The sequence below is a fragment of the Agelaius tricolor genome, unplaced genomic scaffold (assembly GCF_023055355.1).
Source record: "Agelaius tricolor isolate 1412-34295 unplaced genomic scaffold, bAgeTri1.0.p SCAF_74, whole genome shotgun sequence".
NCBI classification, from domain to species: domain Eukaryota; kingdom Metazoa; phylum Chordata; class Aves; order Passeriformes; family Icteridae; genus Agelaius; species Agelaius tricolor.
This window is the reverse complement of record NW_027269334.1, coordinates 532,977-549,306: the sequence shown is the minus strand read 5'-3', so window position 1 is coordinate 549,306 and position 16,330 is coordinate 532,977. Positions and strand designations below refer to the sequence as shown.

Here is a 16,330-nt window from a genome sequence, read left to right as displayed (position 1 = left end):
CATGTTACACATTATGAAGTGACATGACAAAGTATTTATTCAGTTGTCATTGTGTTATTGCACACTGTACAATGGCAGATGGGCATTCTCAGCAAAACATGATCTGTTCTTACCTTATAAGCCTTTTCAACATTCATTATTAACTTCAGAGTGCTGAACAGTAAGATATAGGTGAGGATTTGCTAAATAAACATTAATACTCAAACTGTATCAGTTACAGTCCTTTATCTAAACACAGCTACAAACTGCATTGGGCTGGAGAACACTCATGAGCAATCTATACATCAATGCTTTTATAATATGCATCTATAGAATAATTAACACAGTAAATTAGCCCAGGGAGAGGAGATTTACCTCTTCTTCTTCCAGTCCAGTTAGATCCCAGAAGTAACTCAATCTCATCTGCAAACGCTTCCATTGTTCAAGGAACATGGTAGCTTTAAAAGAAATTAAACAATTTAAAAAATGATAAATCCAAAGCCTTTTGGTAAACATTTGTGTTACTTATAAGCTTCAACGTATATTTGAATCCTGTTATGCTAGACCCTTTAAAATTAAGAACTAAGAAATAGCCTCAGGCCCAATTTTAACAAAGAATTCAAGCAAAGCAGTGGGACAATAATTACTACCTTTTAAAAATAAAATACAGAAAGATGGAACATGGGTTGTCCAGAGCCACTGTTAAGGTCTTGTCAGGGAATGGAACTGAGACCATAACTGTGAATATCCATGAACGACATCATCTCTCCTAATTCAGCATGAAGCATTCTGAGGTAGGTTTAGCCTGCTACTGAAATAACTAGGATCCCTAGGAAGATGTAGAAAGAGATATTTTGAAATATATTGCATGTAATATATTTCAATGTAAAAATGCTTTTTACTGTCAAAGACATGGTGATTTTGCCCTAAAGGGCTGGCCTCTGGTTCAGCCTTCTGCCTCTCCTTTTTTTACTAATAAGAAGGAACAGATATTTTCATCTTGTCCCATATTTACATATTTTTCTCCTGGCTGTCCTCTCATAATTGATGTTAACTCAGTATAGCCCTTTTCCTAGTTGCTCCTAATTTATGGACTTACAGATGTATTAGAAAAAGCACTTCTATATCTTGGGTTGTGGACAGGTATTTTCAGATAACAATAACAATATCAATGCTAAACTGGTACCTGCCAACTAAAAACACCAAAACTCTACCAATAAAGCTGTACCTATAAAACCTGGGGCACTGTTTTTCATTTTCTTATGCTTCACCTCACTTCTTCAGTGGGTGAAAAGGGTATTGTAAAAACACTGTTAGATCACAGCAGTGTTTATATCACTTTGAACATCCTGTAGATAACCCCACAAGACAGACAACAGTGGAGAATCCAATCAGCTTCTCTTAACTGCATCTACACTGTCAGATAATACTGAGAAAAGTGGGAACTCTGTGAAAATAACCTGGCTCTTATAAGTCATTATCTATCCCAACAGTTAGCTGCAAATATTTTCTTCACAGGTATCATCCCATTATATAAGAAATAAATATCATTTAAAGACAGGACTGGCAGCACACTGAAAGCAAATCCAGACATTAAGCAATGAAGTTGCTATCTGTGTTCATCCCTTTTAGAAGAGAGAACATATAAAAGCTTTGTTTAGCATGGTTTGAAAACTCAAGGGTTTTTAGATATCCTAAAAACAAAAACATTTGGTTATTTTCTAGGGTGCTATTACTCATTCCATTCTTTTCTGTAATACAAAAGCTCAGTTCAACATTTAGCTCTATAAAAACGTACTTGGCTTGATGCAGCAGCTGCTCTGAAATCAGCACATCTGAGCTGACTTACACCAGCAGAAAAACTAAACTGACAGAGAGCAGGTTTGGATTGGATATTGGAAAGAAATTCTTCCTTGTGAGGATGGTGAGGCCCTGGCACAAGTTTCCCAGAGAAGCTGTGGCTGCCCTATCCCTGGAAGTGTCCAAGGCCAGGCTGGATGGGGCTCCGAGCAACCTGGGATAGTGGAAGGTGTCCCTGTCCATGGCAGGGCAGCTGGAACTGAATGAGGTTTAAGGTCCCTTCCAACCCATTTGGGTGATTTGTGATTCTGTAAAATTTCTAATTAGGGTATCTGACACTGAAATTTACACCAGAACACCAGTGACATCAAGCCCAGTCAGCCAGGCATTACTCTGAATATGGACATTTGCAGCAGGACTGCTAGAATCACAAAGATACTTCATGAGGAATCAGGATCAGCCACTTAAAGCATGATTCCTTTGGAGATATTAACCATAGGAAGCCTTCTGCTTTCTAAAGAATGGGAGAAGACAAGCGAGACAAATGAATTCCTGTGCCCAACACCCTCACGAAATTAAGCCGCCCCAGATCACCACAGTTTGCTCTTTTAACTATACAGCTGGAATGAGTGTGTGAGTGAGCTCTGCCATTAAACAGATTGAGCTCTAGCTATAGCCAGCACAGCCTCTAATAGTAGGGCAGCAAAATTTGATGTAATGTAATACTTAATATGAAAGCTGGGCAGAGTTAGTAAAGACTCCATTATTTTGCTTTGTTGCTTTTTGTGTGTGCCAGCTGTATTTTCTTGAACTGACAAGCTCAGTTATCATAGTTCCAAGAACAGACTTTTCTAATCTGTGGGAAACATTTTTTGGAGGAGGGCTACAGCTCTGAAAGAATTTTGTTATTTTTATATGCCTTTTTTTAAAAGCAATGCATATGGAACTTTTCATCCTGTTCTGTTCCATAACAGATTCCACTAATTTGTCTGAGTGCAAGGATATATCAACATTTTCTTTTGCACCTTGCATTGCTGATACTAAAATACAATTTTTATGGATGAGGTTCCGTGGCAATTGCCATTTGCATGGATGCCAGTTTACAGTAGAGTTTCTTTGTCAGGAAAATTATATTTTATTTATCTTAAGCTTCACAGCAGCAGGTGACACTTAATCTGCCAGTCTACCCTGTAATCTGAAGTAGTATAATGAATTCTTCTGAGAGTCTATAAATAATCTTCTTTTTTCTATTTCTCAGTCATAATTCTCTCTAATGTTTGCTCTAGGGCTTCCAGGAACTGGTAAATAAATGCTTCTTGCTTCCATGTGATGTGTTCTGTCTGCAAGTTCCTTAAAAACCTTCTGCTGTCCTCACCCAATGCCAAGTCACCAATCAGACCTTTCTCAAACAAGCTGTAAAATCTTAATAGGCTTGCAAAGAATAACACACTGGCTGCAGAGGGATGGCTATAACAGAATAACATATTTTCTCAGTTTCATATTAAGAATGATAATCTCATTTTGGGAACAATGAATAGGAAATAAAAAAATCATTTTACAGTAGCAATAACACGTTTAACTTTACAATAAACAAGCTGTAGAGTAAAGGAGAGCATAACACCAGCAAAAATTCATGCAAGCACAGTACACATGCTTTCCAGGGCAGAGGTGAGGTCAGAAAAATAGGAGTAATACTACAATGCATTCATTCATGTTTATGAAGTGTTTTGATATCCTCATGGAGACAGGGATATTTGCCATTAAAGAAAACAAAGCTTGTTGAAATGGAATATTCTAAAATATATTACAATTTAAATGATAGTGGCCCCATTGCTCTTGGAATCCCATAAAATTTTGATAAAATTATGTGACTGAATTGTCCCACAAGAAAGTGGGACCATGACTAAATTAGACCCTTTCAGCTGTTTGCACCATACTAATCCTCAAATACATTCTGGTCCCAAATGCAGAAGGTATTAAATGGGTGTGATATGTTGATGGAAAATGAAGAAAAATTAGCAAATACATGGCAATGTTTAGAAGTGCCATTAACAGTGCAATGTCCTCTGTGGAGAAAATGGCCTCAGAATATGCCAGGGGAGGTTCAGGTTGGACTTCAAGAAGAATTTCTTCCCATTGTCATTAGAAGGGGCTGCCCAGGGAGGTGATGGAGTCACCATCCCTGGAGATGTTTAATAAACAACTGAACATGGCACTCAGTGCTCTGGTTTAGTTGACAAGGTGAAGATCAGTCATAGGCTGAACTTGACGATCTTTTAGATCTTTTCCAGACTTGATAACTCTGTGATTCTAAACACGACAGCAGAGGAAGAAAAATCATTTTTTTCTTCTCTGAACTACACAACTCCATTTGTTCCAGGGCTTTCTGTTGATAGTGATATTTCTTTCCCCAGTCTCAATACAGACAGCTCTCCCTGGACTTCTGAGGATTGCCAGCTTCCAAAAGCTATAGGGATCCCATTCAATCAAACAGCACTTTGTTATGCCGTGAAAAGTCCAAATAGCTTGCAAAGCAATACTTACCCCAGAGAGCCATAAAGATGGAGAAGAAAACTGTGGCAGGGTTGTCAAACAAGTGACTCGCTCGAGCAGTGGCACAGGCAGAGCTGAGGTTCCAGTAATCACAGAACTTGTCACACAGGGGGCACATGGTGAAGGCATTGCGTTGGTCACACATCTCTTTGCTGTGACAGACAAGGGCACAGGTTCCTCTGAGTATCCCAGCTCAGAAACTGTGGATGTGCAGTACTGATATCGAGCAGCACATCACAGCTACTACAAGCTGTCTGCAATATCTGTGGCCTGCCCTTGCAGAGAGCAGGAGCTGTGTGTTTCTTCAAGGTTCATTGCCATGGATAGTAATTTTTTAAACACTTATAGGCACCTTGCCAACAGGAAAATGATGCAACACTCAACCAGACTGATCAATGCACTGTATTAGTGAGTTAAGGAAGACAACATCACTGAAGACAAGGTTAAGCACACTAAAAAACCAAAATTCAAACACAAAAGTGGAGTTTGCATCTCTGCAGTCAAGTTATGTGATTTGATACAGATCAGATTTAAAACACTGAAAAAAAAAGACTGAAGTGGTGTCAAAAGAAATTCAGTGCTGTTGTCAAAATATGCATTTTTTTATATGGTGGCACAAAAATATGAGAGAAAAGATTTTTTACAGACTTTAAGATCTTTACTTTTAAGATCTTTACTATCATTTAAACGCTGTCTTGTTTGCTATGTATGTATTCAGTTTCTAAAACTCTTTGAAAAAAACATTATCATTATCACTTTAACAGGCCAAACACTTCTTGTCAGGGCTGGGAATGCTTTCAGTACTTTCCATGACGTTTGGATGTGAAAGCCTTTCATACCTGCACAGTCTCACTTAGGTGAACTGAGTAGTGCAAACTTCAAATGTCCTTGCCAGGATCATGAGCTGAGTTGGCACATTATTTCAGTGATAGCTGGCATACGGTGATTATGATTGTTCCTATATGGACCCTCCTGAAATAGGTTTTTCCTTATGACTTCAAATGAAAAAAAAGGACTATTCAAGCTCTATTATGAATATGTTTATATTATATAGTTTGAAAAGCATGCAGCTGTTTCCAGGTCTCATGTTGTTACAGTAATTCTCTATTTCAAAAGGCAGCAGAGGGTGCTGCAGATACATCTCAGCCATAAATCTCATTGGATTTTAAATGTTAGTACAAGCTTTCACCCTGACAAGCACCAAGATTTATTCAGATCAAGCTAAGAAAACAGACCCTGCCTCAGATGTGGGGCTGTTCATCATTTACCTATCAGTAACCTTTTCCTACTGCAGTGATTTTAAAAGCTTACAGTTCAGGGACTGTCATGAGTGTGATCAGCATACAAGTACTGCAGTATCTTGTCTCCAGCAGAAGTCAAACACAGATCAGACACAGATTTTTTTTTTTTCCCACTGGGAAGCAGACATTAACATCACGGTATCACTTTGGCAGTCTTTGTGTAGTATACTGCCCTCAGGACACACAAAACTCAACATTATTTTGTATCTAGAAGGGGAATACTGTGAAGACCAAATATAGAATCATAGAATGGGTTGAGTTGGAAAGGACCTTAAAGATCATCTAGTTCCAACTGCCCTGCCATGTGCAAGGGTACCTCCTACGATCCCAGGTTGCTCAGAGCCCCATCCAACCTGGCCTGGAACACTGCCAGGGATGGGGCAGCCACAGCTGCTCTGGCCAACCTGTGCCAGGGCCTCACCACCCTCACAGGAACAATTTCTTCCCAATATCCAATCTAAACCTGCTCTCTGTCAGTGTGAAGCCATTCCCCCTTGTCCTGTCACTCCAGGCCCCTGTCAAGTCGCTCTCCCTCTTTCCTGTGGGCTCCCTGCAGGCACTGGAAGAAGGCCACAGTGAGGTCACCTCAAAGCCTTCTCTTCTCCAGGCTGAACAATCCCAATTCCCTCAGCCTTTCCTCCCAGCAGAGCTGCTCCATCCCTCTGATCCCCTTGGTGTTCCTGCTCTGGCCTGGCTCCAGCAGCTCCCTGTCCTTCCTGTGCTGGGCCCAGGGCTGCATCAGCTCTGCAGGGGGGGCTCAGCAGAGAGGGGCAAAGAGACAGAATCACATCCCTTGATCTGCTGGCATTTGCTAAGTCTTGTACTATTGTTCATCTTACTTGTACAAATGGTCTGATTTTAATGGGAATCAAGTGTTTCAAGAGTCATGGACAGTGTTGGCATTAATTTCGGTGAGTTTCATACAACAACTTTCTGATTGAGCAGTGAGCTATGTGTACTCATAAAAAGCAAATTAATATCTTAGAAAACAAACTCAATACAGTGGACTCACTATCTATTTCTGTTTCAGGAAGTGAGACACTGACCAATCAAATAAATATGTGCCCTTCAAATAGCTTTTCAATGCCTCTGTGTTTTTTTCATGCTCGCAGGGTTGGTAATTATACATCACCGCTCTTCAGACGACTAAAACCAGTTATTCTCACTACAGATTAATAAGAAAAAGCACAGTCTTATAATTTTCAAATAACAAACAATGGATCACAGATAAGCTTACCTAGGAATGTCACTTTCGATGGTTATACATCCATACAGAAATACAATAATCCCAACTACTGAAGATGGAATAAGGAATTCTGTGTATAAACCCAGCCATGCAAAATAAAGTCCTATCTTTTCTCCAAAATACTTCCTGAAAAAGAGGAAAAAAAGAAAAAGAAAAAGCACATGCCAAGGATATAATTTTAAAATGTGTTTTACAGCTACTAAACAGACCCAGAAAGTTAAAATACGAATTGTGAAAGACATGAATGAAAACCCTGTGGATCTTGAAGACAATAGGACCAATGAAGGGGATGATTCAGGCATTTGGCAATTTGGGCTTCTCTGTTTTGAGAAGTTAAAGATGGTCCTGGTACATTCTCCTGAGCTGAAATTAAGCAGGTATCACTGCAATACATAATATCTGTTCAGAGAAAACTGTAGTGGTCTTTGCATCTCTTAAAAGAAGTCAGTGAAATAGGAAAAAACATTGGAAAATACTTAATGCCTTAGAGGAGCACATTAATTTTTTTCCTCTGTTGTACTCCTGGATTCTGTTAGTGAGAGTCATAGAAATAACATCTATGGGACCATACTGACAACATCCTCTAGTATCTTAAAAGATGACTAATCTGGAACTGCTGCTAAAGGAGGAAAGTTTACTTGCACACTTAGCACTGGCTTTTCAGAAAGAATAATTTTGTCAGGTTAACAGCCCCTGGACAGGTGGTTAGAAAAAACAGTGTCTGCTCTGAAGAACAGCCCACTGCAGATGTTGATAAATAACTGGTAGAACTCAGCCCAGCATCTTCATGAATCACACTGCAAGAAGTAAACTAAGCATGGATGACCCTCACTGATCATTCTAATGTACAGTTAGGAGTGATTACAAATATTGCAAAACCCAAAGACCTTCATAGAACTCAAGAATTCACCAAAATTTAGATAAAACCCAACAAGGTTAAAAACATTTCACAAGCCAGAGAAGAAGATGGACAGTGTTGTACAGAAAGCAGTTACAAAGACAGCACTCAGGGCATGGCATAGAGTGTGAGTCAGTGAGACATTTACACTTTGACAGCAGCAAAAATTACAATAAATTCATGATATTGTGTCTAATAAAAGAAAGAAAACCCCCTCATAAAGGTTGAGCACAATCCCAGTCCGAGATTTATTCTGATGCCATTTACCTTAGGAAAGTTTTATCCAAGTTCAGCACCCCAGATTTGCATCATTCCTACTGAAAATGCTTAAATGAGATTTTTGGAGGCCCAAACTGAAATCTTCTACTCCAGAAGTTGGGTCTAAGGGCCAGACATGCCACAGGAGAGACAGAGCAGGAGTGCAATCATGGCAGAGAACCAAGGAACAGCAAGAAAAGACTCCACAGTCACTTCCATCTCAGAAGAGGTGGATAAGGGAAGCAACAGTGAGGGATTTTTATTACTACTGATCCTGCTGTTGTTCTCACACCATCACAGCTGCAGCTAACTCCACACTTCCAGGCTCTCCCATGGAAAACTGGCAGTGCAATCCTGCCTATTTCAGTTTTGCCTTCTTTGAGTGCCTCTATTTCTCATGTCCAACCAAACTTGCTTATGCTTTAGAACAGTCCTTAAGGGGAAAGCACAACAAAAGCATTTTAAGGAGATATACAGACAACATTATCTTCAGTATGAGGGGATGTCATCCAGAACTTGTGAAATTTCACGAATCTTCAAGGAAAAGAGTACAGCCTCTACACCTGATACTGCAAGGTACCCTAAGCCACAAACTGTATGAATTATCAAACAGCACAAGTGAAATCATCACAGCATGGCTTGAATGGCACTAAGTTAAGATTTGAAGCACCTTGGGACAATGGATGTAAAGAGAATACAAGGAAATATTATATGATATATCATATTTTATGAAATTATATATTTTATGAAATGATAAATATTTGTGGCAAATAGAAGCCATATACTGTGGGACTGCCCTCTTACCTGGCACATGCCAGGTAATTTTGGTGATAATTATAAGAAGCTTTCCTTTATTTTCACATTTGAAAATAAATATATAGTTTTAATATACCTGTTTGTTAGTATACTATGTTGTTATTATAACTTGTTTAACACACACATTTTAATGCACTTTTTTTAATATGAAATGAGAGAAGGAATAATTGATTGAAATATAGAACTAACCAGAAGGCCTAAAGGTTTTCTTCAAGCCTCTTGTGTGAGTCAACTTACAGCAGCAATGGTGTTGGAACAGCACAGGATACAGGGAAGATCCATTTGCTCTCAAGTTTCCTCCTGACTGGGAAGTGACAACCTTAAATTTGACACTAAAGCAGGAAAAGGAGGACCAGAGGGAGATTATCCTGATTATATCTTCTTACTGCTTCCCTGTTTGTAGAAATAGGGAATGTGCACAGCTAGTAAAGTGTTTCAAATAGGTCAGAGCAGGCACAAAAAAATCGTCCAAAGTTGTTCAAAACTCTCTGTTCTTTTGACAAAGGACCATAGATTGGTACAGAAAGAGTTCAAATGCCAGCAGCAGTAAAGAGTAGCTGATCAGGGTCATGAAAGTTGAAGTTTATGGCTCAAGAGGCTTCCCCTTAAATTTTTAAGCCTTCCAGTGAGAAATGTGACCTGTAACCTATAAAGGGAAGTGTTGCTATTTGTATCCATGCGAAAAGAAAGTGAAAAGAGCTCAACAATGTCCTGGCAGTATGGGAAAAATGCAGTTGCTAAGAAGAAAACTGTACTGTGTTTTGTGACTTAACTGTTTTGAAAAATGAAAATAATTAAGATGCTCTGCCCAAGCTCAGTCCACCAATGTGCCAGAAAGTGAAATAATCTAAGGAGAAGAAATGACAGAGCTTGGAAACATAATGAACAACTTAGATGTGAGCTTATCAAGTCAGAAGAACACAGGACACCGACATGTCTTTTCTGTGACACATTCCAAGAACTCTTTGGTTCCTCTGAATAGCAGTGAAGGTGCGCAAACACCTGTGACCCCCTGTATCAACATCTACTGCAGCTGCTGCTGGATTCAGTAGTAAATGAACAGAGGAGGAAAAAAATGTGCTTCAAGGGTAGAGGATTATGTAAGGCAAGAAAAAGTATTTTTACAAGTTTTTACACATTTACACCAAGAACTTGGCATGTTCCCTCATTTACATTGGGATAAAACCAGTCTGATTTATTATCCTACAGGAATTATCTACGATTTAAGCTGGCATGGCAAAAGAGGAGAATTGAGACCAGAGTCTTGCCCTACCTCAGTAGCTAATTCCCATATGCCTCACATATATCCAGGCAAAGCTAAAGTGTGTGCTCATGGATACTGTAGAATGTCACAAAAAGTGTGCCCCTGGCACAAAGGGAAATGCCCCTTTATATACACATATTCCATGGAGGCAGGGGTTATCCCCAAACTAAAGGGCAAATGGCTTTGATAAAGAATGTGTAGTGCTCCTATCAAGGCTTTTCTTATGTATGTTGACATATCATAAGATGAAATTTTGTGCTTCTCATTTTAGAAGACTTTATAAAGGCTGGTTAAATGACCACCTACCAAGTACTGAGTTCTCATGAACAAGAATCACGTCTTTAAGGAAAGATTTGGTCAAATTACCCATAACTCCTGAACAAACTGAACAAAAGCTGCTCTTCCAGCAGATCATCAGAAACAGCATTAAAAAACTCCCAACAGCAACAGCAACAACAACCACCTGTAGAAAGTGTATTCCCTCCCAGAATTAGAAGTGTTGAGAAGATCACAGCAGAAACATTGGCTCGGTTCCCTCTGCTTTACCCATATAACACTTAAATCAGACATCTGCAATGCACTTTGGTCTGTCTGGCTGCAAAACCAACATCAAACAGAATAACTGATTATTAAACCCTCTGCTCAAACGTTGGCCATAGTGCTCCCATGCCAAGTTGTGCAATTTATAAATAGACTAAGGTTTGGGGAAGGGGGGGAGAAAGAGAGAAGGAAAAAACCCTTCAGTTTTGATTCTGTGAAAACAAGTGTGGGTACCTGGAATGTGAATAAAGCGTGTGGTGCGTGACACACGATGGAAAGAACTCTGGAGACATTCAGGAACAAAGCTAAAAAAGCAAGGAAAAGGCATTGTGGACACTGAGTCACCTAACCAGGAAATCGGTGCAGAACTCTTCAGTTTTTAAATTTCCACAGCCCACTTTAGGCCAGCTGTTACTTCATGTCTCCATTTCATTCCACCAGCCTTTTGGTGGAGAAGGCATTTAGATGCAATAGTTTCTATGCAAAACAAAACTGATTTACAGCTGCCTCTTGGGTAGGTTTCCCCTGTGCAAATGGTCACACATACATCTAATGCCTTCAAATAAACTTATTTGCACAGTTTGGCGGTGAAATTCTGGTATTTCTGCTGTTGGGGAAGAGGACAAGCAGTTTAGTTTCATGTCAGAACACCTTTACTGCCAAGGCTAGTTTAAAACATTTTCCCCGTCCAGGTCCATGTTCCATCTCTGACCTGCAGCAACAGCCCCCAGGAACACAATTTATTCTTTCAGCACTTTTGCAACCAGAAGAAAATGAACCATTATGCTGCAGGTAGAACTATGACTACCCTTAGAAAGTGAGAAGCAATTTCTAGCACATGGTAAGTTAAAAACAGAGATATTTCATTTGATTCTGAGATAATAGTTCCCACCATCCGAAGTTTCCATCTCAAAACTGCAGAGTTCTTTCAGAAAGACTGCTGGAGTATATAGAAAGCCCCAGTCACTACAAGACAATCAGGAATACTGCCGAACACCCCAAGATTTCACTCCAGGTGGAGCTGCCTATGTCGAAACTTTTCTGGATTTGCCATTCTTTCTTCGCTTGAAAATTTTCTCAGGGCAAGATTCAAGCATTTATTACAACCATCTGGGACACCTGGGTGGAATTACTGCTCAGCAGCAGCACTGAGGCTGCTGTGCATTCAGAGATCGTGGAGATTTCCACCAGGGTTGTGCCTGACAGCACATATTCCATCCAAGGATTCTCAAGAAGGAACATATCAGTGCTAAATCCAGATACTCAGAGAGTGCACTAAATGGAGCAATATGGAAGCCAAGAAAAGATCCTGGCAGAAGACAATCCCCCTTGGAACAACATGCCAAGGGACTGAAAAACTTTTCTAATTAAAATTTTAAGAGTGGGAAAAATAACAACTACAGAAGCTCAGATAAACTGCAATGCATCTGAGTTTGGGGTAGGAAAGAAAATGTCCTTTAGAAAGGCCAGCTGGTTCTGCATACAGAAAACAAAGAAAGGAGACTTTGTCCAAGGTAAAAGCACTTTTTCCCCCCTATAACGGGCATAAAAATCAAGAATGTCCAGTAGAGATTGATTAAAAGTGTGGTTTTGAATGGATTTTAGAACCTGAACCTTTTCCCCTGAAAACAGAATGAAAAAATGTGCCACCACAACCATTTAATCAAGCTGTTTTCATTAAAGATCTTGTTTGAAAACATTACCTAAAAAATATTTGCCGTTAGGTATATATTTCCTCCAATGGTACAAAAGGTTGGAGTCAAACTTACCTAAATTACAGATATATTTATCTTTCAAGGCACTGTGGAATTTTAATTGTGATTCTTTATAGGAGAAGAAAAAAATCCTCTGTCAAAATATTGCAACTCCATGGAGAACAGAAACTGCAAATTTTACTTAGAGGTAAAACTATGTTTTTTCCTTGTTTTTTTGGCTCTTAAGAAAAATAACTCTTCAGCGGAGTAGCAGGGAGAAGCTGATGTTGTGGAGGAAGGGGATATTCAAATTCTCAAATTCTAGTGGATTCAAAAACCCAGGGGAAATACTATTATTATTTTTAATAATAATAATTGATGATGATTATGATAATAATAATAATTCATAATAATAGCCAGGATTTGTGTATTAAATGCAATTTAAAATAGCAAAAGGCCAAACCTTGAAAAGAAGTAAAACTAGGACAAACCACTCTCTAAGCCTCACAGATTCACAAACCTTATGCTTCCATTCCAAGAAATTGTCAGAATACAGCTGAAAGTGCATAGCTTGTAGTGATGGATTATAAACTGAAAAAAGCCTTTGTTTACTGACTGTAGGAGAAAGAACAATAGAAGCATAATAAGTAGACATGTAATGTGTTTGAGACAGAAATTAAGGCTGACAACTGCCAAATGGATAAGCAAACAACACGATGCTGGGTAGTCAGAGGCACTGTAATTGTATTCTCCTCTCTGTTTTGGGACAATACAAAACTTCAGAACAGCTTTGAAAGGATTAAGTGCCTGATTACATTATTCTGTTGATGTTTCCTGTCATGTGCTTAGTGTAAAAAAGTTCTAAATGTCCCAGAGCCTGCAGAAACCACAGCACACTGTGCTCAGGGAAGGCATTTTCAACAGGAGCAACACAGTGTCACATCCAAGAATTCATGCATAAGACAACCCATGGACACTCTGCCTCTCCTCACCTTTCTTTTATTCATTCTCTATATTTAGCATTTTTTAGAAAGTCCGCAACCTTCCTAACCTGGAAAATTAAAAATCCATGGCTACCTGAGGCTAATTCAAAGCTAATGAAAGTCAATCAGAGCTCACCTGTGTGGAAGTAAGTTTCATTTTATAAACAACTCAGGGCACCAAGTGACACTCTATATAAGAAGCAATTCATTCAGTTATACAGATAATATTTTCTCTATAAGAAACAAATACAAATAAGGAGTAACTTATTTCATGTGAATCAACCTTTCTTTTGGAGTTTCTTTTAGGAAAGGAGGTTACTTAGTCTTTTACTTCCTATTTTTTTAGTACCTATTACAACTTGCTTTTCTGCCTTTTTGTACTTGAACAAATGTGAGGTCATTGCATCTCATCACTCCTCTAATCTCCAGTTTCCACAAGATAATTTTTGTGATCTTATTCATCTCATTTAAAGTGATTTTATTCATCTCACAAGAGTGAGAACCCCAAATACCAGCATCTTTTCCTAAATATCTTTCATTTATAATAAATAGTATTTCATGAGAGTTTTCTTGCTTTTCAAGTTCATATAGCTAACCCTTACTGCAGACCCTGAATTAATTTCATGTATTTATTTTAGTAAGTAGGTCCTTGTTAGCACTTGCACAGTGTAACTGCTGTCAGATAGACACCGTCTGGTGGCTAATAAGCAGAGGTATCATTTCCAATTAAAAACAAGTATAAAAAAATTATCTTTCAGTCACCTTGGTGGAAGGGGATTGAGTCAGGGAATACTAAAGCAAACTGGAAATCCATATGTCTGTAGGTTCTGATGGAATGCACTCATGAGGGCTGAGGGAGCTAGCAGATGTCATTACAATGCAGCTCTTGATAACCTTTGATTTATGGCAGCAACTGGGAGAAATGCCCAAAAGCTGGAGGAAAACAAATGTGACCCCCATTTTCAGGAAGGACAAGAAGAAGGACCTATGGAACTTCACACTACTCTACCTCACTCTCATTTGTGCCCATCAACTCTTGTCTCAGGAGACAGCTGAAAAGAGCCTGGTTCCATCCTTTTCTTACGCCCTGCTCAATAGGGCATAAAAATCTTAATTTTTCTGCTCTCTGTACTGACTGTGGAAGATTTGCCATATTGAAAGCTTTCCTTAAACTTGTGTTTTCTGGGCATAATTTTTATGTGGTGCCCAGTTCCTGATCTCTTCCCTTGTGATCCTGGTTTTGTCCAATGTTACTGGATCAGACAAAGCCATGGTCTGTCCTAATATAACTTACGGATAGAGAGGATCCTCATACAAAAGATCTTAGCATGAGGGAATACTCTTAAACCAGAAACGCGTTGGTCTTGACCCCTGGTCAGCACTCAGGAGTCAGGAAAGAACTTTCTCTCTGCCCTGTAAGCCACAACCAGAACCTTCTACAGAGATAAGACATTAAGAGCAGCTCTACAAGAAAAGTAAGCAGACCTATAGCCACCCAAATACAGCAGCTTTTTTCTACTCCCTGCAATTCCTAGCCACACACACCTACAAATATTCACATACAGATTAATAGTTAAATGTGCACAATTTGTCTCCAAATGTGGCCTCTCACCTCTGTCTTTTCCTCCTCTAGTTTGAAAGAAACTTCCATTTCCTATAAAAATACACTGATGTCCCATCCAAAGACACATTTTGGGTGGGACCTGTCAGTCATGTCCATTCAAAAATAAAAGTTTCTGGCTGTGAAATTTAGGCATCATTCAGGCACTACTGAACTTAGCCTGAGACAGTCCTTAACATGATGAAAACTGAATTCTAGCTGCCTACAAAATCCTCAGTCAAAGGGGGAGATCTGAGGAAGTTGTGCAGCAACCTAAGTCATCCAAGACTTGACTTTGCAGTCCTGATGCAGATATACACACCTCCTGCTCGATCTAGCTTTTGAAAATCCCACTGCAGGAGAGAGGAATCTAGGTGGTAATGAGGATCCTAGTGCTCAGACAGTGATCTGAAGCCTGGGAATTATGTTTATCAGAAAGCAAGGATCTGTTTTTCCTCACCACTACAATCCAAACCTACTGGTTTAAAATTCCATCTCTCATACAAGCAACAATAAATAAGACCAAGCCCTTGCCAAAAGAGACAGAGAGAAGCACTTCCTACAGGACTGGCAAAGTCTGTGAAATGCAGAGCTGTAAGTAAATCATCTCACTCCAGTCACAGGCCTGTATCCAGCAGAATAATTCAACACAAATTCCTTGGTGATTTATGCACCACAAGTAAAACCCCTCTGCTTTGCAATAAACAATGGCTGGAGCACTTGGGTAAGGCCTGTGATGAGAGGTTCCAGTGAGGGGAGGGAAAACTTCCTACAACTCAGCTGAAAAGTGCTGCCCTACCATCAAACTCCTAAAATGCAAACCATTTTCATGGATGTATGGCATCCATGAAAATAAAGGCCATTCATAAATAAACTGGAGTTGTGGGGAGTAATGAGATCATGGAAAGGGAAAAGAGATATAATTATGGGGAAAATGTTGATTTTTCACCAGCTCAGACTCTGCTCCAGAGTCCCACATGCTTTTGGCCCCCTCCAGGAAGCTCTCTGCTGTAAAATCTGGCAGGAGGGACATCAAGCATGAGTGTATGCTGGCACAGCACTTCCCCCTGCACCTAGAGCTTTAATGATGACAAACTGCAAGCTGGACCGATTTCACGTTGGGAAGGAATCTTCACTATAGAGATTCTTGGAACTATAAAAAGATGTTGGCCTTAAAGTGCAGTAGGGTAACAGCAGAAGATATGCACTGTATTACTTGCACAATCTGCTTATATATTTCCTTAAAGTTTTAAAGTGAAATTGTTCTGCTTTAGAATAGAAATATGTAACATGCACTGTGTTCTTATTTGGTGGAAAACCTTACTTACTCACAGCTGCATTTCCTTGCCAAAAATATTTGCTTTTTCTTATAGCCCAAAGCAGTCCATAAAGCCAGAG

General features: G+C 39.4%; 1 protein-coding gene across 2 annotated transcripts in view; it reads right to left on the bottom strand.

Annotated features, from left to right (window-relative positions):
- ANO2 (anoctamin 2) overlaps positions 1–16,330 on the bottom strand; it is a 118,515-nt gene that overhangs the window by 87,171 nt on the left and 15,014 nt on the right. For both annotated transcript variants that reach the window (XM_071418041.1, XM_071418040.1), the window contains exons 8-10: positions 6,871–7,005; positions 4,324–4,484; positions 355–437 (exon numbers count right to left, since the gene is read on the bottom strand). In XM_071418041.1, the coding sequence (XP_071274142.1) occupies positions 355–437; positions 4,324–4,484; positions 6,871–7,005 (379 nt within the window). The remainder of the gene's footprint in view (positions 1–354; positions 438–4,323; positions 4,485–6,870; positions 7,006–16,330) is intronic.